The following is a 21,816-nucleotide window of genomic DNA, read 5'->3' on the forward strand; positions in this document are numbered from 1 at the left end:
TTCTGCCCACAGGTCCTGTCCCCATGCTTTAAAAAAAGCAGGTTTTTTTTTTGTTGTTTTTGTTTTCCACCAAAGACATCTCATCTTGGCTGTGGGCTTCCAACCCTAACGTCTTTCCTGCATCTGTGGTAGGGTGGATACCTTGCCTAAGATCAGTATTACTGTGTCTCAGACAATAGGGAGGTCCAAGGAGAAAGAGAGAGCTGGAGGAATGGCTGATGGGCAGAGTCCTGAGAACATATCATTTATTGGTTCATCTTGCTGTGTCATATGGTTCCAATTCATGACACCCAAAATGATTACAATAGTAACATCAAAGATTACAGATCACAGATCATCACAATAAATATAATAATGAGAAAGTTTGAAATGTTGTCAGAATTACCAAAATGTAACAGAGACACAAAGGGGGCAAATGCTGTCAGAAAGGTGGCCTTGACAGACTGGCTCAAGACAGGGTCAAAGCTGGAGACGCCTACTAACTATAAGCAAAATACACTGCAAGCACAGTAAAGTAAAGTGCAATAAAACAAGATATGCCTGCATATACATACACTTCTTCAACAGTATTTTTTTTTACTATTTTATTTATTTATTTGACAGACAGAGATCACAAGCTGGCAGAGAAGCAGGCAGAGAGAGGAGGAAGCAGGCTCCCCGCTGAGCAGAGAGCCTGACTCGGGGCTCGATCTCAGGAACCTGAGATCATGACCTGAGCCGAAGTCAGAGGCTTTAACCACTGAGACACCCAGGCACCCTTGGGATTATTTTTAAACAGAATAAAACATTCAGATCTTCCTTAGAGAGGATAAATAATCTTAGCATATAATACCTTTGTCTTTGGCATTCCACATGTGGGGCTTTTTATGTCAAACCTTCTTCCACTAACTCTAAGCATAATCATCTATTGTTTTTTCTCCATTGTAAGGCTTTTAATATGTTAAAGTAGAAAAAGGCACCACTTTTTTGACATCATAATAGCATGTCTTACTTGGCCATTTTTCTTTTTCAAAAAAAGAAAACACCACGATCTACACTGAAAAATATTTTCAATCACATATATGTACTAGCTTCTGTTCCAATCTGATGAATTTAGAAAACATGAATGTCTTTCAAATAATCCCTTGGCTTCTGTGTCTCATATATTATTTGCTTTCTGAAGGGTGTTAAAATTAGAGGGCCATGACCGCCCATCTGAAGTAAATAAGGGCCTTTTTATTTCTTTCTTTCATATGACTCTATTTTCTTCTTAATGAGAGTGACAAATGTGGTTTAAAGTAAAAATTGTGCCATTACTAATGAAAAATGTGCTGGCAGCCACAGAACTGGGAATTGCAAAATGTCACAGAGCACTTATTTTCCTGTCGATTTGGTGGAGTGGTGGTTAAGGAAAAAGTTGTAATCAACATAATAACGGGATGGTTAATGTTTTGGCAGAGTGGAATTTTACTTTGATTTACTGAAAAGAAACACATCGATCAGCAGCCATTTAATTATTATTCATGAAACATAGTTGTTAAACATCAAATTATTTTTCTCCCATATTTCACTGTAAACTAATGAAGATTTTAGAAACAATGTAGATGAATGGAAAAACACACTGTACAAAATGAATGGTAACTAAGATTTAAATAAGAACTTGGAAATGGCAAAAAAATAAAATTAGACCATGACTAAATATCTGTATTAACACTGAACAAATTTGGAGCTGTTTCAATAGCTTTGTTATTCACAGATTTGACTAAAGCAGCACTGACTATGATCGGAAGATTATCGTATGCTTCTGAGCTGGAAGCACAAAATGAGCTGTATTTCTTAATAGGATTTTATTATCTGTCTCATTAAAGCTATTGATAATCTAAATTTATTATGTTTGCAACCTTTGGGTAGAAAAACACACGATGTTAGTGTGCCCTCGTGTGGCTATAGACTGGTCAGTGAGAATGTCAGAAAAGACCCACAAAGAAAGGAGGTCATAACTGGTTAGATTATCCATTGAATACTTGCTGCATCTAGGCAGAGGGTAGTGGCTCCTGTTTTTAAAGTTACTCTGAGAGGGTTCACAATTGCTTCTATAGTTCCTATGAATATTTTACTTTTAGTTGTTACTCCTGCTAAACAGCAAATCTGTCTCCGCTTCTGAAGTTGGCATAGGAAAAACACGTTATCTCAACACAGAAGATTTCTTTTCTCTCATGTTTTTATTTTTATTTTTTTAAAGAGATTTTCTTTATTTGCTTTGACAGGGAGAGACAAAGTAAGAGAGGGAACACAAGCAAGGGGAGTGGGAGAGGGAGAAGCAGGCTTCCTGATGAGCAGGGAGCTGGGCTTGATCCCAGAACCCTGGGATCATGACCTGAGCCGAAGGCAGATGCTTAATGACTGAGCCACCCAGGCGCCCCCCATCATGTTTTTAGTGTGATTAAGTCGAGCCTGAATGATTCTGTGCAAGTATTTAGAAGTGCAGTTCATAAGTCAGTAGAATAGTGGATCAAGTAAGAAAACTTGTCTTTGGAGAGGCCCGTGACTGGAAAAAACCTAGTTTGCCAGTTTGTATGATGTGCGTGAAGACTGGTATTTGTTTATAAATTTTGTGAATCAATAGGATATAGGATATCTATGAAGTATGTGGTAGATTTCGCAGAATTTGAAACCCCTTCTGTAGAACTGCTTTTTAGAGTCACCAGCTTTAATATTTTGACTCCAGGGTATTACCAGTAAATACTCTTCTTCATTTAACTCTCTAGTCACTAGTCCCAAGATGCAAAGACAACTGTGGACAAGTTCATGCTTCTGGAAATACTCGCAAGGACCAGTTGTTAGTGACTCTGTTAGCTATAAAAGGCTGCACCAGATCTTTGAGGTCCTGCAGTGTATCTGGACACATTTTAGAAATGAATGAGTTGGGAATGTTAAAAATCTGAGGCAAAAGCATTTACAGACATTCTGAGTGAGGAAGAGAAACCTCAAATAACAGAAAAGGGAAGTCACTGTATAATAACACTTGATTTGACAAAGACTAAGACTACTTTGAGATAAATCAAAGCAAGAAGACCAACTGTATGGTTGGAAGGCTGAATTTTCCATTGAAACAGGTGTTTGAATTCTAACCAACTTTAATATTGCTGGTCTCAACACAGGTTTCTTCTGACTCAAGCATGGTTTTCCAGACTTTCCATCTTGTAACTTTCTTTAGTTCAAAATACTATGCATCTAGACCCACCACTTTTTATTAAAAATTTAAAAAGTGAAATCAGAAATAAACTCAATTTAAGGAGGCAGATCATTAAAGAAATAAAGCAAACATCTATTTTCTCTACTAAAAATTTCTTTTTAATTAAAATGAATTGTTTACCATAACAACTGTTTGTGAAGAATTTTTAAAATTCCAATCATTGAATAGGAATAGGAATAGGTAGGAATAGGTTTGAAGGAATAGGATTTGTTTCCTTCTGTTTTCCTCTAATCCAAAGTGACCTCTAATTTTTTTTTTTAAGATTTTATTTATTTATTTGACGGAAAGATTGAGAGAGAGAGAGAGAACAAGCAGGCAGAGCAGAAGGCAGGGGAGGAGGGGGGAGAAGAAGACCTCCCTGCTGAGCAGGGAGCCCGACCACGCTGGGCTTGATCCCAGGACCCCGGGATCATGACCAGAGACAAAGGCGGCAGCCCAACCAACTAAGCCACCCAGGTGCCCCAGGTGACCTCTAGGTTTCATTTGATCATTGAACATAGTTTAATTTCCCAGAGAACAGTATTTTGTAAATATTGATACTTGTCAATTTTCTGCACATATTGAAATGAGTTACGTATTTTTAAAAGACAAATCAAACCATTTCTAACCCCACCATTTACACCAAAAAGAGAAACCTTAAGGGTAGGGCAAAGTCAGAATCCAAATAATAATAGTAATACTTCACAAACTATTTTACTTCTTTATGGAAAATTCTCTTCACACTGTTAGAGAAAAGCAGGTTAGAGTAGAATGGGAAAAAATGAAAAAGCAAAGCAAAAGTTGAAATGATAGTGTTTGTGATCTTAATTTAGTATCTCTTAGCATTGAATATCTCCTGCCAAAATGTTGGGGTTTTGTCATATAGATTATTGGTTCTTAGCCAGAAAATTTTATTCAATTCTTGAACTCAGTGTTTTCCCTTTTTTGGTCCTTGCTATCTTAGGCTCCTTAATGATTTATATTCTGCAAAAATTTCCAATTAATTTTTTTACTATGACATTTTTATTGGATTGTATTTGTTGATAACTCCTTTGTGTTTTTGAAAGTAAAGCCAGAAAAGCTCCAGTCAAGGCTATTTATTGAATAGTGATCATTCCTAAGTGTTTAGAAAGGAAATGTTACAGAAACAGAAAGAAGTGTCCCTGAGACAGAACTATTGAAATCCATCCGAGCTACAGATTGGCAAATTGCTTAATTTCTGTTTTCCTAATTTAGCTGGTAAAACACCAATTAGCTCTCTTTTCAGGGTAGTTCTAAGTCTCATGTACTGACCTACTATTCTGATCTATGTACCCCTTCTACCAGGATAGAGAGTGAACAATATTGAGACCTACTTGAAAAGGATAAATTATTAAGTGGTACATATATTTTAAAAAAGAAAGGTCATCTTTTCTGTTTGCAAATGACATGATTTGGTTTTTAAGACACCAAATTAACTTTTAAAAAGTAGGCTTGCCCATTAGCATGCAGTCAGACATTTAGAATGGACCACACAGTACTAACATAGAAGCTCAATGCTTCTTTCCTACAAAAACTCCTAATTACTCTTAACTTCCTACTTCTTATTCACAAAACCAAAACGTACTAAATGCCAAGAAACTGAGTTATTTTTCTCTCTTGCAGTCTAAAGTAGTTGCCCCTCAACCATCAGTTGTAGTAATGTTCCATGTCACTGTGGAGCAAGATGTGGGACTGTTGTCTGCAGACGGTCCCATTTTTCCACTAGGCTGGTATAAAAAGGTAAATTGTTAAGATCTCCAATTCTAAGGGTAAATTCAGCATGAATGACTTTTTCTCTCAGAAAAATGTAGCAGATAAAATTGCATGTGTTTCTTTTGCATATGGAGAATTTCCCATCAAAAAGTACATGTTTAGTGAACATTTCATTAGCAACTTACTCATTAGGAGGAATTGACCAATAATGAATAGTCTTTATAGTACAGGCACAGTTACATATCAGTAAAAATGCCTCTCAAAATGTGGCCAATGAAATAATACAGAATACCTTGCATTTGTCATTGTTCTATGATTAGAAATGGATCGCAATACAGAAATTTTCTACCAAGCAAACTCACGGTCATTGATATGTACTGCTACATATTACAATCTGAAAATGTACATTTTCAGATCCGAGGACATGAAAATCAGTGTCCCAGAGAAACTGAAACCTACCCAGATATAGCTGAGAATATGTAAATTTTTTGTATGAAAAGTTTTTACTTTAGAACACTAAACTGTTAAAACTAAGCACATCACACAGCACCTTCCTTTTGTATCTTGAAAAGTGTACATGAGCAAGAGTGGAAGAAAGAACAGATTGATTAGAAAAGCCCACAGTCTTTTAGATTCTCTTTGATTATTATATCTGTAACTGCATCAAACACGAACTTGACATTTTGGGTATCTGTAGCACAGGTCATGTGGGAATAAATTTCCTTATCTTCTTTCTTTAAATTCAGGTCTAGAAACTGGTTTTTGATGTAGTTCCCTGCATCTTCAAATGTATTTGGTCCTTATTAAAAAAAGAAAAGAAAGAAATGTTAATTGCATTTTAAAAGCAATAATATTAGAAATGTCATTAAGTTTTAGGATTTTACTTTGTGTGCTGCTGTTTGATATACTCAGTGTTAAAAAAGTCAAGAAAGCAAAGATCAGTTATCCAGGATTTATGCGATATTAAATTTGTGCTGGGAACTATGCTTGTCTCAGTGGGGGCTTTACTTGATTAAAATACAATAAAAATACTAACATATATACATAAATGAGCAATGAAGTCTATATATATGACAAAGGCCGTGTATGTATCTGTGTACATGGGGGTGTGTGAGTTTTCATATGAACTAAAAGAATAGAAATTGTAGATGAGTGGAGCGAGGTGATGTTTGAGCTGGATCTTGAGGGGTAGCTAGAAGAGAGAAGGAAGTAGTTTGACTGAATGCCAAAAAGTGGGAGTGAGAATGGTCTGAATCACTAGACTTGAGGGTAAGGTTCAAGATCAAATGTGCACCTTGGAGTGTTGAGTTGGATGGAAAGGACAGATTTTTGCAGAAGAATTACAGCAGATCAAGTAGAATGGATGGTATAGGTCAGATTATGGACTATGTTGCTGATCGAACAGAGGAGTTGAGATGGCATGTGTAGAACTAGAGAGAGCTGCTCCTGACTGATGCTTTAGTAGAGCTAGATGGAGAGTTCTGGGGAAGGGGTAGGGGAGGGGGACAGTTGGGAATGGTTACCATTGTCACCGGAATCACATGGATCAACTGGGAAAGGAAGAAATAAAATACAAATGCTAAGAAACACAAGGCAGCTAAAAATGACTTGTGTTGATGGTTTTACAACAGAATATACTTTGAGGGAACCTAACATAGGAGAGGGAAGCAGCATGAAGATTTCCCATGGAGATTAGATTATTGTTCCTCACTTCATTGTAACTAGGAGAAAAATTCCACCGTGTAGAGTGGCTAAAATTCAAAATATTAACAGAACACCAAATGCTGCCAAAGATGTGGAGCCACAGGAACTCCAAATGGTATAGCCACTTTGGAAGGCAGTTGGGCAGTTTCTTACAAAGCTAAACAGAGTCTTACCATACACTCTAGCACAGTGTATACTATATTTATAGCAGCTTTATTCATAATTGTCAAAAATTGGAAGTAACTGAGATGTCTTTCAATAGATGAAAGAGGAAAAAAAATGCTTTATGGAATGAAATACTATTCAATAGTAAATAGAAATGGACTATCAACCCATGAAAAGACATGGAGGAAATTTAAATGCATATAGCATTTTATAATGAAAAGAGTCTGTCAGAAAATGCCATATATTGTACGATTACAGCTCTATGACATTCTGGAAAGAGTACAACTATAGATGGAGTAAAATGATCAGAGGTTGCCACAATTTGGAGTGGAGGGGTAAAGCACTGATTATAGTGGAACACAGTTGATTTTTATGGCAGTGAGGCTATATGTTACTGTAATGATGGGGACATGACATGAATTTGCAAAACACACAGAACTGCATGACACAGAGTGCCCCTAATAAACTATGGACTTTAGTTATAATGTATCAATAACTGTTAGTCAATTGTAACAAATACACCACCTCAATGCAAAATGTTAATGATAAGAGAAATGGGAAGCTGACTAGAGAGGGAATAGAACTCTCATTTTCCATTCATTTGTCCTGAAAACCAAAAACTGCTCTAAGAAATAAGCCTATTAGTTAAAAGAAAACATACAGAGCTTTACTGAGTCTATATGTAGTTTGTATTATTCAAAATGGAATCATGATTATATTTAATCACATGATAAATGTGTTAACATATAATTAATATTTACAAAGCTAGAAGGAAGATAGAAGCACTAGTTTTACATTAGCATAAATAGCTACTATGACAGACTGCCATGCTTCTAGAAACATCTGGGCTACCCATAAAGCAAAGTAGTAGAATTAGCTTCTATTTGTGTTTTTTAAAATTTATTTTTATTTTTTTAGAAGATTTTATTTATTTGAGAGAGTGAGCATGCACATGAGTGGGGGGAGGGGCAGCGGGAGAGGGAGAAGCAGGCTCCCACTGAGCTGGGAGCTGATGTGGGGCTCCATCCAGGACTCGGAGATCATAACCTGTGCCAAAGGCAGACATTTAACCAAATGAGCCACCCAGGCATCCTATTTGTCATTTAAATCATAAGTATTTCCATCTTACACACAATTTCATTAACAGAGATGTAACTATATACAAAAACAACAACAACAACAAACCTATCTCTGAAGAAAAAAAAAAAAAACTACTGACAGAACCTGATATTTATAGTCATTAATAGGATTAGCACTAAAATTCTAGGCCCTAGGAAAACTGGAAAATGAAAGCTGGAAAGAGAAAATGTCACTATTCTCAAAAATCATTGAGACCATCCCTCAGGAAACTTAATTCAGACTTTGAAAAACAACTGCATTTTAAAGTTTCATTAGGAAGTACATTAAAAAATGCCATTTTGGTGGGGGCATCTGGGTGGCACAGTCAGCTGGGTGTCTGACTCTTGAGATCATGAGTCTTGAGACGAGGCCTCGCGTCAGGCTCCCTACTCAGTGCAGAGTTTGCTTAAGACTCCACCTCTCCAGCACTTGACTCTTTCTCTCTCTCTCTCTCTCGAGTAAAATAAATCTTTAAAAAAAAATGCCAATTTGAAATATATTATTTATAATGTTTAAGTTAATATAGTTTGCAGTGTTTAATACATAGAGCAGCAGCGCTGGCCCACCTAATCTCCCATTTATTCCTTAGAGCTTTGCTTTAATGCCAACAGTGTTGAGAGGGTTTCCTATTTCACTGTAAGATTTCTTCCAGTTTGGATCATACACATGACTCAAGCAATTATCATAAGCCTCAACTTGATAAATGTTACCTGTCAAGATGAAGATAGGAAAATATAAGTGTATATAAGAATTTATATGGAATTAAAGTATCTTACCAGTGTATTCTGGAAAGCAGACACTAAGATGCACTTTGGTTACTTTTTCTTGAAAGAGATCTTTTTTATTGAGAAACAGGACAATGGAGGTGGTCGCAAAGTACTTGTGATTACAGATACTGTTGAACAGGTGAAGGCTTTCATGCATTCTGTTCTGTTAGGTATAAAGGTGAGAATGTGTAGCATTATTATTTGCAAAATATTAACATCGAGCATTAAAAAACAGGACTTGAGAAGTAACATCTATGTTTGGAAGATCTTCCCCTAGCTGGGGAATATGGTAGTAACGTTGAGAAGCACATATGCTTGGGGTTTGTTTGTTTGTTTGTTTTACCCTGACTTTATTTTCCTTTGAGACTCACCACTTCCCCGTCTTCCACTAGGACCATGTCGTAGGCACTGAGAGCAGCACAAAATATAATACATGTAACACCTTCAAAGCAGTGAATCCATTTCTTTCTCTCAGATCTCTGTCCTCCTACATCAAACATTCTTTAAAAAAAATGAAAATAGGATAACAAGTCTTAGACATACCCACCAAAAGTCACATTAATGTTAGCTTTTAGAACTATAAATGAACACTCTTAAATCTTCAAAAGATAATCTTTTGATTTTTATTGATTATAAAATATTTTCTTTGGCCAATTTACAGCTCAAGGACTACAGAAAAAGAGTTTGTCTTTTTTTTTTTTTTTCTTTTCTTTTTTTTCTTTTTTTGGTATTCATGCAAGTTAGAGAAAATCACATACTGACTTTGAGGGACTGGGCAATTTTTAGCAATTGATAGTTTTAGTAAGAAATTTACTAGACTCAAGAGATTTTTGGCCCAAGTCTATGCATAGTGTGGACGTGTTGTGTCACTATGTTGTACACCTAAAACTAATAGAACACTGCATATTAACTGTACCAGAACTAAAATTTAAAAAAAGTCTATGCATAGTCTTAAATGAACAGAACCTACAAAAAGATTGGAAGCTAACATAGTTCTGATACTCTGATTCTTGCTTCTTCTCTTAGTTCTTCCTACATTCATTCATTCATTCATTCATTCAATTACATTTTCATTTTCTGTGTGGGGCACTGTGTTAGGCCTACCAACAGAAAGATGAAAAGATACGGTCACTACCTTCAAAGAGCCTGCTGTCTTGGAGAGAGAAATACAATATGTTATAGGATTATATGATAAATAATCTTTTATCTTAAAAGATTATATTTATTTGAGAGAAAGAGAGAAAGTGAGGGGAGGGGCAGAGGGAAAGGGAATCTCAAGCAGACTCCTTGCCAAGCATAGAGCCCAACAGGGGTTTGATCCCATGACCCTGAGTTCATGACCCCAGCTGAAATCATCTGTTGGACACTTCACTGACTGGCCCACCCAGATGTTTGGTACTATATAATAAATAGAGTAATCCACAAGGTAAAATGTGAGCTCAGAGGAAAACCTAAGTCAGCCTGAGTCATCTTAGAACTGAATCAGAAGAGGTGTTTGAAAATGTGTTAGTATTTTGGTAAAAGTGTTAGTATTTTGGTTAAAGTCACCCTCATGGACCTAGGAACTCAGTAAAGAAACTAGGAGTTTTTCTTAACACCTTCCTTTCCCTTACCCTCCACATAATACCCATGCAAAATGCAGTTCCCAGTTCATGCACTTCTCTCTAAGCCCCTTCTCTTGTACAAGCCACCGACATTTCTCAGCACAGCCACGGCCAGAGTTCTGTGACTTTCCTTGGGCTTGTCAGCCATCAAACCACACACAGGCTGGTCTGATGACCCTTGAGGCTCTGGCAATTTTGGTTCCTGCTTACTTTTCCCACCTTAGTTCATACTACTTTCCTCTTTCATATAATCTGATCATAAGGCTACTCTTCAAGCTCTTAATCCTAACTTTTTGCAGCTTCAGGACTTTGGCACAACCCATCTCCTTCCCAGGTGACACGACTCCTTTCTTCATGACGTGACCCTGCCTCATTCTCACCTCACAGGTCTTACAGTCAGCGTCTGTCACAGTGTTCACAAGGAAGGTGCCTTGAACCGATGTGAATTGGGTCTCTCCCCATCTCCATTTACTTTCTCTCACATCACTTTCTTTCTGAGAAAGGATTGCTTTATAGGATGGTGTTAATAGGACGGGGTCGGGGTGGGGGGGGCTAGTTATCAAGTGCATGTGCCAGTCATCAAGAAATGAAGAACATGGCATGTCTGGGGTAAGCACATAATGTATATTTTTGGGAACGTGAAAACTTAAGTAAAACCATTGCGATAAATGGCCTAATTATTCATTTATTCAAAGAATATTTATTGATCATGCCAAGCATTAGAGATTCAACCTCAAGAAGCTTCTAGTCTACGTGGTGGCAGTGTTGGTGGTGGGGCTTGTTGTGTGGTGTTTGTGAACAGACTTAGGATAGAGACATGCAAGGAGTGTAGGGATGGGTCATAATTTAAACTAAACTAACTGGAAACTGCTAATTAAAAGCTTAAGGTGTTGAGGGACTGAGCCAAGTGAATGTCTAGGAAAACGTTTCAGGGAGAGACAGCAGAAGAAACAGCAAGAGCAAAGGATTTGAGCAGGTGGGAGCAAACCTGGCAAATTAGCCCTGAAATAGATTAACTAAGTCTTTTGTATTACACGAGAAGATGACATTTATATAGCCATCAGTGGGGGAATTATGGGAGATTTGGAGGCAAAGTATTAACATTGTTTGTTTGCTTGTTGTTATGTTAGGTCACTTTGATCTGAGTCCAGAAGATAGATTTGATAAGAGACTAGAAGCAGAAAAAGAAATTATGGGGCTTTCATAATAGTTTAACCACAACATGTTAATTACCGAGAAACATCCAGGCTGTACAGAGATTTCAAAGGCATTAACTGTACCTGGGATAATAAATTCCAATTAGTTGACTTGGTGAAGATAATCAAAAGTAGAATACATCGTAGAGTCCATTCAACTACTTTCCACTTGATGTGTGAACCAGGTAGAGAACAGACATATAGAACTGAATTCCTCGAATTTGTATGTGTATACACACACACACACACACACACACACACACAAATGCACCCCGATGCAAAATTGAAAAAGGAGATGCTAACAATACTCAAGATAATGTTGAAGAGTTCAGTAGTTAGGTGCTTTGGAAATTTAAATCCAATATCAACAAACACTATTATAGGTACTGATAATGCCAAATCCTTTGCAGTTTCAGACTTGTAATATAAATGGAGGAAGAAGACAGAATTTTGAATTTAAGGTTATATTATTATATAAACCATTTAATTTTTGAAAATGAGTTAAGACTCTTATGGAAACAAAGATAATTAATATGCAGTCAGGCCTTTAAATTTTAGTCAAATATTTTGTTGATCTATAAAAGTAATCTTAGTATTTTAGTATTTTTAGTATTTTTTTCAGACTTTGAAAAATCATTTTATCTATAGCTTAGTTGAAATTATAAAATGTAATCCAAATGGAAATAGTTTAGATTATGACTTTTAACTCCATGAGTTCCCACCAATTATAATGTCTTAATCTTTTTTTTTATTTTAATTTTAATTTTTTTTTTAATTTTATTTATTTTTGTTTGACTGACAGATCACAAGTAGGCAGAGAGGCAGGCAGACGGGGGTGGGGGTGAAGCAGGCTCCCTGCTGAGCAGAGAGCCCAATGCGGGACTTGATTCCAGGAACCCGAGACCATGACCTGAGCTAAAGGCAGAGGCTCAACCCACTGGGCCACCCAGGCGCCCCATAATGTCTTAATCTTAATTTAACACACCGAGTGAGAGTTTATTTGCCAAGCATGGGAGTAAGCTACAACAATCAACTCAAATTTTAAACTATAAACTCATAAGGCAAGTACAATTGTGATTTTTATTTTTAATAAAGCCACTTGCCCAAGGTGTATTAATTCAAGTAATAATTGTGGAGGCTGTTATGTACCAAGCGGCATGATAGGTGCTGTGGGTATAATCATGAAGCTTTGTTATGAGCTCATCAAGTATAACTTCATTTACTTGGGCCAGAGGTCCTCAGTTAATACCTAGTGTCCACAGTTAGCTTGAAAACTCTTAAACTCTCATCAGTGGGCTGGAATTACCTTTGCTGTAGAGTCTGTCCTTCTTCTAGTTCAGACAGTAGTTCTATGTGTTGTCAAACTGGGCAAAAATGTAAAACTCCCCTTCCCAGGTATTTTGTTCCATGATTTTAATGGTGATAGTATAGACTGTCAGAATTCTAGGTGATGTGTATACTCCCCATTTGGTCATAGACAGATACATGATGGATCATTTGTTGGCAAAGGAATGTGATACTGTGATCAAGCAAAGATATATTAACTTGTGGATTTTGGTGTGTTGAAGATTGAATATGCATCCTTAGGTTTAAACTCCTGGTAAGCTTTTGAACTAAAACCACCCATTGTATCTCCACCCACTAGATTTGAACATGTAAGTATCTCCTTAATTCTTGTTTCCTCTTTCATCTTAGTCCTCTCTTCAAGGTCTGCTTCCATCGTGGGCATCCCACAATGGAGAACTAACTAATCACAAATGAGGACACAAGTTGCTGGATGAATAGAATGAGTGCTAAGAGAACTCAAAATTCAATTTCCACAGTAGAAATGCTATTGCTATAGGAACCAAACTCCAGAACACCTTGGTTAAGTTTTCTCCACCAGATAGATAGGGCTTGGGCTTGTCTAACTAGCTTTTCTTTTTGAGCCTCTTTTCCTCTGCTCTTATGGCTATCTCCATCCATCTGATGATTTCTCTTTTTAATTACTTTTATATTTTCAATTAGATTATATTCAAAATTTATAAATCTGAAGATGTTCTATTAGTAGAATATTCCTTTCTCATATTCCTGGCACAGTGATCAAATATTTTATCTCAAAGAAAATAACCTTATTGTGCTCATGTCAATAGTGTTAAATCAGAAAAAAAAAATTTCAGGGAGTCCCTTGCAATGAAAACAATAATAATTATCAAGATATGGGTATTACCAATTTATGAACTCTGAGGGGAATTTAAACTCACCAGGAAAAGGGAAAAACAGAAACTTCATGTGGTTTCCATGTTTTTATTTTCTACAATGTAATCTCAAATGGCTTTCCCAAGAAAGAGAATGTTTGGAAAATCTTTGAGATGAAATTCAGAGCAAGCCTAGCAATCTCGCTGGCTCTCTCCTGGCTTTCTCTGATCATTCAGCTTCTTCACAGCCTACTGTTGACATTAACATCCTTGCGTAAGGGTATCTATTCTCCTCTTCAGGTAAATATATACATTAAGTGAGGGGCATAATGTGCAATATAACCCTTAGCCCACTGTTCTTTTAATTTATCATGCAGCCTTCAGTAAACATGTTTCAATAGGCATAGCTTTCTCCTGAGGAAGGAAAGGCAAAGATTTGTTCTCTGAGGGTCTTGTCATATTGATAAAATGGCTTTTCAAAGTCTTAGATAGCATGTTAGTTAGCTTCTCATTTTATGACTCACTTAATAAACAGTGATGTGTATCTATGTGCATGTGCTCAGGTTGAAGTTAGAGACAAAGGCCCAAGGAGCATAGAACATTGCTCTAATGCCATTTGCCATAACAGAATTGAAATGTCCATTAGCAAATCAGACCAACACCTTATTGTGTAAGTTCTGCTCTTATACTTAGTCTACTGGATATTATGTTAGCTCTAAGAAGTTACGTGTTGTTTTGCTGCTATTGTAGTAATTTCTTTTCACACATCCCTCTTCACTTTGACCTCTTCCTCTAAATTTTAATTTTGGGTTTATTTTAGAGGTATAAAGCATTAAAACCTAGAAACATTTTAGAGATTTCCGAAGTAGAAGTCTTTTCTAACATATTTCATTGAATCGATGTTCTCTGATCTAAAAAATATATGTAAGAATGTATATGAATAAACATGAATATGAATACATGTATATTCCATCATGACCAATTTGTGAAAAACAAATGGAGAAATCAGAGAAAAACATGCTTTTTCACTAACTGACATTTGGACTGGTCAGATCTACAGGGACAATTAATCAAGTAAACATATGCGTGATATAGATTGAATACCCTTGATTCCTTGAGTAGTAAAAGTAACCAGAGCATTAATGATATTGAATGAAATGTGCAATTCTCGTTTGGGTGAAGAAGTTTTATTTTACTTATTTGTTTGGTTTGGTTATACATATTTCCTTATTAAGTCTGATAGTTCAGTTAGAATTGTTTAAAAAAAAAACAACTTTTTAAATGCCCAAGTTGTACCATACAGCTAAAAATCCACAGGCAAGGCTTTCAAGTGACAGCTGAACATTGATTATTTGTTAAACTATCCATGGCATTAATAGAGGGAAAGGTATCAGGGTTTATGGCTTTATAGTCAGCATTTGAGTTGTGTAGTCTATTTTAAACAATTGGGAAAGTTGTTGAGTTTTATGGTTTTATGTCAAACAGTCTAGCACCTGGGTAGACAATCAGACTTACTCCTAAGCTGACTTATACCCCCACAATAAAGGAAACCAATGCACATGATCAATTTAAAATTCAAGAAAATTATAATTCATGTTATATCATAGATCTACTCGAACATTGTTGGAAATAGTTATGTTGAACTTACAAAACCTAAAGATTCACATTATAATAGTTGCTGACTTCTCTTCTTTGACTTCCTCATAGCTTTATGTCTTTATAATTCTCTTGTTTAATTGTGGAACAATTAGGAAGTGACTTTTCTATAATTGTTTGATAAAGCCTTATAAATCTTTAAGTTCTTTGTCCTAAGGAATTATTTTATGACAACTAAAAGAGCTCACACTTGTATTTTCCATTTACTAGTACTTTAACATGTATGAAGATAATTTCTTTTATGTTTGGCAGTTGGAGTTCTGGTTTGATAAGAACACTAAGGTAATTTCCATTAAATTAGGTGATACAGGAAGATGATATAGTATATTGGCAGAGAGAATTTTTTATTTTGATGTTCCTATTTAAAATTCTAGAGTTCTCTAATTTAATATGCAAATTAAATCTTTAGTTTTAAATAATCATAGGATGATGTATGCTATGTGAATACAAATCAATGCTAATGCAATATATTTTAATATCTTAGGCACTTACTGAAATGAAGTAGGAAGGTATCTTATTTTTGTACTTTCTATTTTGAAATACTACCAAATTTTATACTACAAAATCCTGTGCACTTATAGATAATCCTATTCAGCCATTCAAAAAATAAGTGATTTAACTGTAGGAATTTATTAAGGGATTAATATATCTCAGTTGCTGTGACTAAACTTAAAAATGTAAGTAAGTGGTTTTAAATAGTTCCTTAAGAAAGAAGAGTTGCCTTTTTTATATTTTGTAGCAAAATTTAAATATTTTCCAAATTCCATTGTTTAAATATTTGTGTTTAGAGAAAATCTCTGCATTTGAGTGAGTAATTAATATTCTCCATTCCTTATAGAAGATGCCTTTTAAATAACAAATCCTCTTGAGCAGGAGGAAAAACAATACCTATTCAAACAAAAGAGCTAAAAACCTATCTTGGTTTTTTTTTTTTTTAAGATTTTATTCATTTATATGAGAGAGAGAGCACAAGTGGAATATGGGGCAAAGGGAGGGGCAGGCTCCCCACTGAGCAAGGAGCCTGATGTGGGGCTAGATCCTGAGATCCAGGATCATGACCTGAGCCAAAGGCAGATGCTTAACCAACTCAGCCACCCAGGTGCCCCAAGAGTTAAAAACCTGTCTTAAGAATGGCAAAGAGGGGCGCCTGGGTGGCTCAGTGGGTTAAGCCGCTGCCTTCGGCTCAGGTCATGATCTCAGAGTCCTGGGATCGAGTCCTGCATCGGGCTCTCTGCTCAGCAGAGAGCCTGCTTCCCTCTCTTTCTCTCTGCCTGCCTCTCCATCTACTTGTGATTTCTCTCTGTCAAATAAATAAATAAAATCTTTAAAATAAATAAATAAATAAATAAATAAAAGAATGGCAAAGAGGTCACCATTGGGTAGCATAGAAAATGTTATGGCAAAAGAAGTCCTAACTTGACTTTACAATCCAGTTCCCAAACACCTTCTATTTCAGCCTTGATGCTGTTCAATAGAGAATTAGAAGATCTTTCCTATTCCTTCGTAAGGACCAGTGGGATATGAAAGTAGCATAGGCAATCCCCTGCCTGATGGACTCAGTGCCTCACAAACCACAGAAGGACAGAAAAATGATGATGGACCAATGGGGGTTTAGAAGTATAATCTGATGAGATGTATTATGAGGTTACATATCTTTAAAATAAGGTTTTATTTTTTTTAAAAAAAACTAATGCAAATGCTGTTACGCTCAGAATATAATTTTTTAAATTTTATTAATATTATTTGGTACTGAGAGAAATAGATGTTCCAGAAAATGAACGTGACTATCTGAGGTTTGGGATGCTCACTGGCAGTCATCATGTCCCTTGGTTTCAGAAGCACAGATATCCGAAGGTACCAGAGCCTGCCAACTCCTAGACAGCTACCCAACAGGCTGTTTTATTCCCTGTTCCCTCTTCTCTCTCAAGGGAATTATGAAGGACCAAAAACATTGGAAGGAACACTTATTCTACGGAAGAAAGAATGGTTTCTGCCAGTTTACCTCGTGGCCCACAGAGATACTCAGTGTAAGAAGTGTGGTCTTGGAAGTTAGAAAGATGTGTTCTAACCTTCATAGTGCCTCTATGTATGATCTTGGGGAAATCTTTCACCTCATTTGAGCCTCCATTTTGGGGCTCTTTGTCTAACATAGGAGCAGCAATGCTCGGTTCAAAGAATGTGTACAACTAGGGCCCATACAGTGATTGGCCTAGCACGTTTATTCATCTGGCAAAAATCAACTGTAAGCCTACTCTGTGCTAGCCACCATGATAATCACAGGAGATGGTACTGTAGAGACATGGCTCCTACCCTCCGGGAGCTCGGAGCATTTAAGACAGAAACAGAAACAAACAAAGAAGTCAATTTCATACATTAGTAAGGGTTTTGTTTTTGTTTTTGGAACAAAATAGCATGATATTTCAATCTTGTAAAGGCACTGCCTCACGTTGGTATGGGAAGTGAGAGCTCTTTGTGTTTCTTCCCAGTATTACATTTAGTGACTTCTCATTGCTAGGTTGCAGTTAGCCATTGTTACAGTATTTTTATACCAAGGGGATCTTCAGGGACTGCATGTCAGGCCTTCCTTCTCCCCCTGTCCCAGAGAGCTGACTGATAGGCTTACCAGGACACTATTGTTCAGTAGTGACAAGTATACACAGGGATGGTAGACAGAATGATCAAGGTTCCATGAGGAGATGGCAACTCATTTTGGAACTTAATGATAAGGAGACAGTCTTTGCAGAGATCTAGTATCAGAGAGAGCAATTTAGGCAAAAAGAACAGCAAGTGCAAAGGCCCTAAGGTTTAGAACGTTCAAGGAAGAGATATATACAGCAGGTAATTTATGATAGTGACTATTTCTGAGAAGATACCAAATTGGTGTTGCATAGGCTGACTGGAGTTGTCAACTTCTAGGTATTCAGTACATGATATTAATTTTCATAACTGGTCCATGATCCTGTTTAAACTCCAGAAAATTCTATTAGTTTGTGTAATGCTGTGACAGGCTTAGGAGGGGCAGAGGAGCTAAGCAATTGGACTTGGATTCCCATAGGAAAACCTTAGAAACTGGATAAAAAACCAGGAGTGTGGAGAAGGTTGTTGCCAAAGAGGAATTGCACTATGGCCATGACAGGACTGAAGACAAACTGCTTACATTTGCCAAGAGTATATGTTGATCCAAATCTTAGCAGTCCCTTTATCCTGGTTTGATCTTTGTCTCATCTGTCAGAAAATTAACTATTTGTGGACTTGAAATTCAGGTGTAAATTTTGAAGAGCTTTCTGTGATATTAACTTGAAAATACCCTGGCTATCTATGTAACATCAAGTCTAAGCAGATAATCTGATTCGGCAATATTAATAAAAAAAAAAAATTTTTTTTAAAGCTTTTATCCCACTGAAGTAAGTTTTGCTTCACAAATGGATGCAGATAATCCATGTCACTTTTGTTTCATTTTTCTACTTTAAAAAAAATTCCCCGTTTGCATACATGAATGAGTTTATTGCGTTTTTAATTATTTTTTTCATTTTATTAAGTGGTACATCTGGAGCCTGGTTTTAATGTTTAATAGTCCATCTTATCCACAATCCACAGGGAGAGGTACTTAAGTCTCATGACATTTTATAATATTACAGTTTGGATTTCCATTTCTTGGTATAGTAAGTGAGTGGTTTTGCATTTCTAGAAAGGTCTTGGTAATGTGACAGCAATAAAATTAGTGGACTCATTTTCATACCCAAACCATACTTATAAAATAGGTCTTGTTACTTCAGTAAATAGCATCACATTCAAATAGTTCTCTCAGTTATTTGCATTTTTTAAATTAAGGATATGAATAAGAATATTTCAGGCAAATGGGAGATTGGAGGGCAAAGGACATTGTATCTGTGGCACCTGTTACTTAAATTTTATTAAAATATAATTTCTTTCTCTCCTTCTCTCTCTCTCTCTCATTTTCAAAGTAGGATATCAGTTTCAAGAGGAAAATGAAATCGAGCTCCCACCTAGTCAAGACAAGGCATTTTTCTTTGAGGAGGATGTGGGGCTTAGGATGAGGGATAGGGTGTAAGGCCATAGGAAAGCAGTAAGAGAAAGTGGTACTGAGAGTGAACAAAGCTTGGGAAGAATACCCAAGCATTCTTCCTAAGCCCAAGCTCAGAAACAGGTTAGACCTTTCTCTGTGGAAAAATATTGACTACTTTTGTAGATGGTTAGAAAAGACATAGTGCATACCTGAAATGCAAATCTTTAAAGGAGAATTGAGTTTCAATGATTCCAGTTGTTTTGACTCGAGAATGTAGCACATCTTGCTCATTCGGGACATATCCAGGAGCTGTGATTCTGTCGACGTCATTAAGATAGCTAATAAAACAACAAAAATAGCATATATTTTTTAAATTTATGTTTGAAGAGACCAGGATTCGGTACCAATAAAATTTTACTTCAGGGTCCATTAAAATTATGAAGCTCCAGGCTGGTGCTTTTAAAATTGTGCTCCTCAGAGCTTGGTGGCCGGATGTGGCAGGGCTAAGAGTGGCGCACAGCTGACCCATGGAGGTCTCTATAATTATAAAGTCTGCTAGACCAGTGCTGCCTTAGCCTGTGTTTTATGAGGTATTAGTAACAGAACTGGCGGTGTATGGATATATTTCAGAGAGAAGTTCTATTTTCAGGTTTTGATCATCCTCCCCCAAAATGCTATCTTGTCACGCTAGGCACTAGATTATCTTAAAAATGCTATCGTTTGAATTTAGGTACTTTGAATTTTAAGACAATAATTGGTTGCAATAGTGTTGTTCTCCACAGACTGTCTAGCTTAGGACTCTGGACTATTTGTTTTAAGTGCCATGATTATATACAGTTAGTGCAATTAAAAAAAACACATAAAATAAAACAAAAACAACTTTGACTTTCTTACTGGTTCACAGTGGAACTATCTCATGACATTGGTGACCCACCCAAGGGACAGAAGGCTGAACTTAGACAGTGCATTCACTCCTTCTTCCACCTGTGTGTCAGTGGCCTTACTCTTTCCTAGAGGACATATTTAAAAATTCTGCCATTCCCAAGCCTAAATCTGCCCTTTTTTGGGCCACAGAATCTAGGGGCGCTGAAAAGGAGGAACAGGTCTGAGTACACCCTGTGCTCTCTTAGAGTCTGTTAGATGAGAGAGGAGGAATTGCTCTTTGGCTCTGTTTTGAAACTAGATCACGTCTTTAAAAGCATCTAATTGCTTTCAAAACAGTTGACAACCACTATTCTAGACTTTCAATACCAGGGCTTTAGTAGCTTAGCAATATGGCTATTTCTGTGAATATGCTAAATAGAGACAGCCAAAGTCTGGTAAGGTTTTTATGACAAAACTGGCCATTCTATTAAACGAAGTTTACATATGCAGCTTAACAGGAAGGTCATGATGGGCAAACATCCATCCAGACAGAATTCGAGGGGTAGAATCAGCTAAATATTACTTATTATTCAGAAGTTGAATTTTTCAGGGGCTCAGTTGAAGAGTTGGTATGCATTAGCACCTCACACAATGCCTTAAACAGCACAACTATGTTATCATTTTTTAAAAAAGTAAATTCAACAGCAATATAGATAATTTATTCTCTGAGGATCTTTCTGCTTTTGAGCAGAAACAAATGGACTGAATGCCCCAAAGGGGTTTTGGCCAGATGACAAAAAGGCAATCACAGTTCAGAAACATATGTATGTGTGATGTGAAAATTTCTCACCATGCTTTATTCCAAAAAAGCTGAATTTTTCTTAAAAGCAAGAGACATATCAAGATACAGATATATCAGAAGAAAATACTGGAAGATTTTTCCAGTTTATCTCTTTTCTATTTTGTGAAGCCCCATCCTTTGTGAATTCTGTATTGACTAAGTCTGCACGTAAGGTAAAGTCTACTGTTAGTCGGTTCATGAAGGAACAACAACATCAAAAGCAAACATGTCAACATAGCAGTTAAATTCATTTTAATGATAGCTAAATGAATACTTTGGTAAAGACACATTTAATGTACTTTCATTTGCATGTACAAATGATTTCAAGCAAAGCAGAAGCATTAGCAGAGTGACAAATTTGCATTTAAGATGACTGCTTTTAATAAATAAAAGATTTGAGTGGTCAGGCCTGTGGTCTAGAACTGAAACCAGAAGACCAACATACATATGGCTCAAATCACCTTAAAAAAAAAAAAACTTTTTCTAATTATGCAAAAACAGTATTTTTTTTTCTGGTAAAATCTTTGCTAAATCTTAACGCTGATAGAATTTAAATAGCACACTAGATGGCCTCAATCAGTAAACCATGAAGTATTAATAAGAATCTTTCCCCTGTTTGTCACTGTCCTGCCCTCTTCCTTTCAGTTTGCTAGTGCTGATAGGGGCAGGTTGGTGGGGTGTTGTCAAGGTCATGGCATTCCCTGCTCTGATTAGGACTCACCTCTTTGTGAGCTTAAACTTGGGAGAT

The 21,816-nt window shown here is 36.5% G+C and overlaps 1 protein-coding gene across 1 annotated transcript in view; it reads right to left on the reverse strand.

Annotated features, from left to right (window-relative positions):
* Window positions 1–3,651: 3,651 nt before the first annotated feature.
* GNAT3 (G protein subunit alpha transducin 3) overlaps window positions 3,652–21,816 on the reverse strand; it is a 55,978-nt gene continuing 37,813 nt past the window's right edge. Inside the window, exons 5-8 of the mRNA XM_004739613.3 lie at window positions 19,573–19,701; window positions 9,075–9,204; window positions 8,713–8,866; window positions 3,652–5,747 (exon numbers count right to left, since the gene is read on the reverse strand). Coding sequence (XP_004739670.1) covers window positions 5,557–5,747; window positions 8,713–8,866; window positions 9,075–9,204; window positions 19,573–19,701 — 604 coding nt within the window. The 3' untranslated portion in view covers window positions 3,652–5,556. The remainder of the gene's footprint in view (window positions 5,748–8,712; window positions 8,867–9,074; window positions 9,205–19,572; window positions 19,702–21,816) is intronic.

The sequence above is a fragment of the Mustela putorius genome, unplaced genomic scaffold (assembly GCF_011764305.1).
Source record: "Mustela putorius furo isolate JIRA1106 unplaced genomic scaffold, ASM1176430v1.1 tig00003845_pilon_pilon_pilon, whole genome shotgun sequence".
In the NCBI taxonomy this organism is placed as follows: domain Eukaryota; kingdom Metazoa; phylum Chordata; class Mammalia; order Carnivora; family Mustelidae; genus Mustela; species Mustela putorius.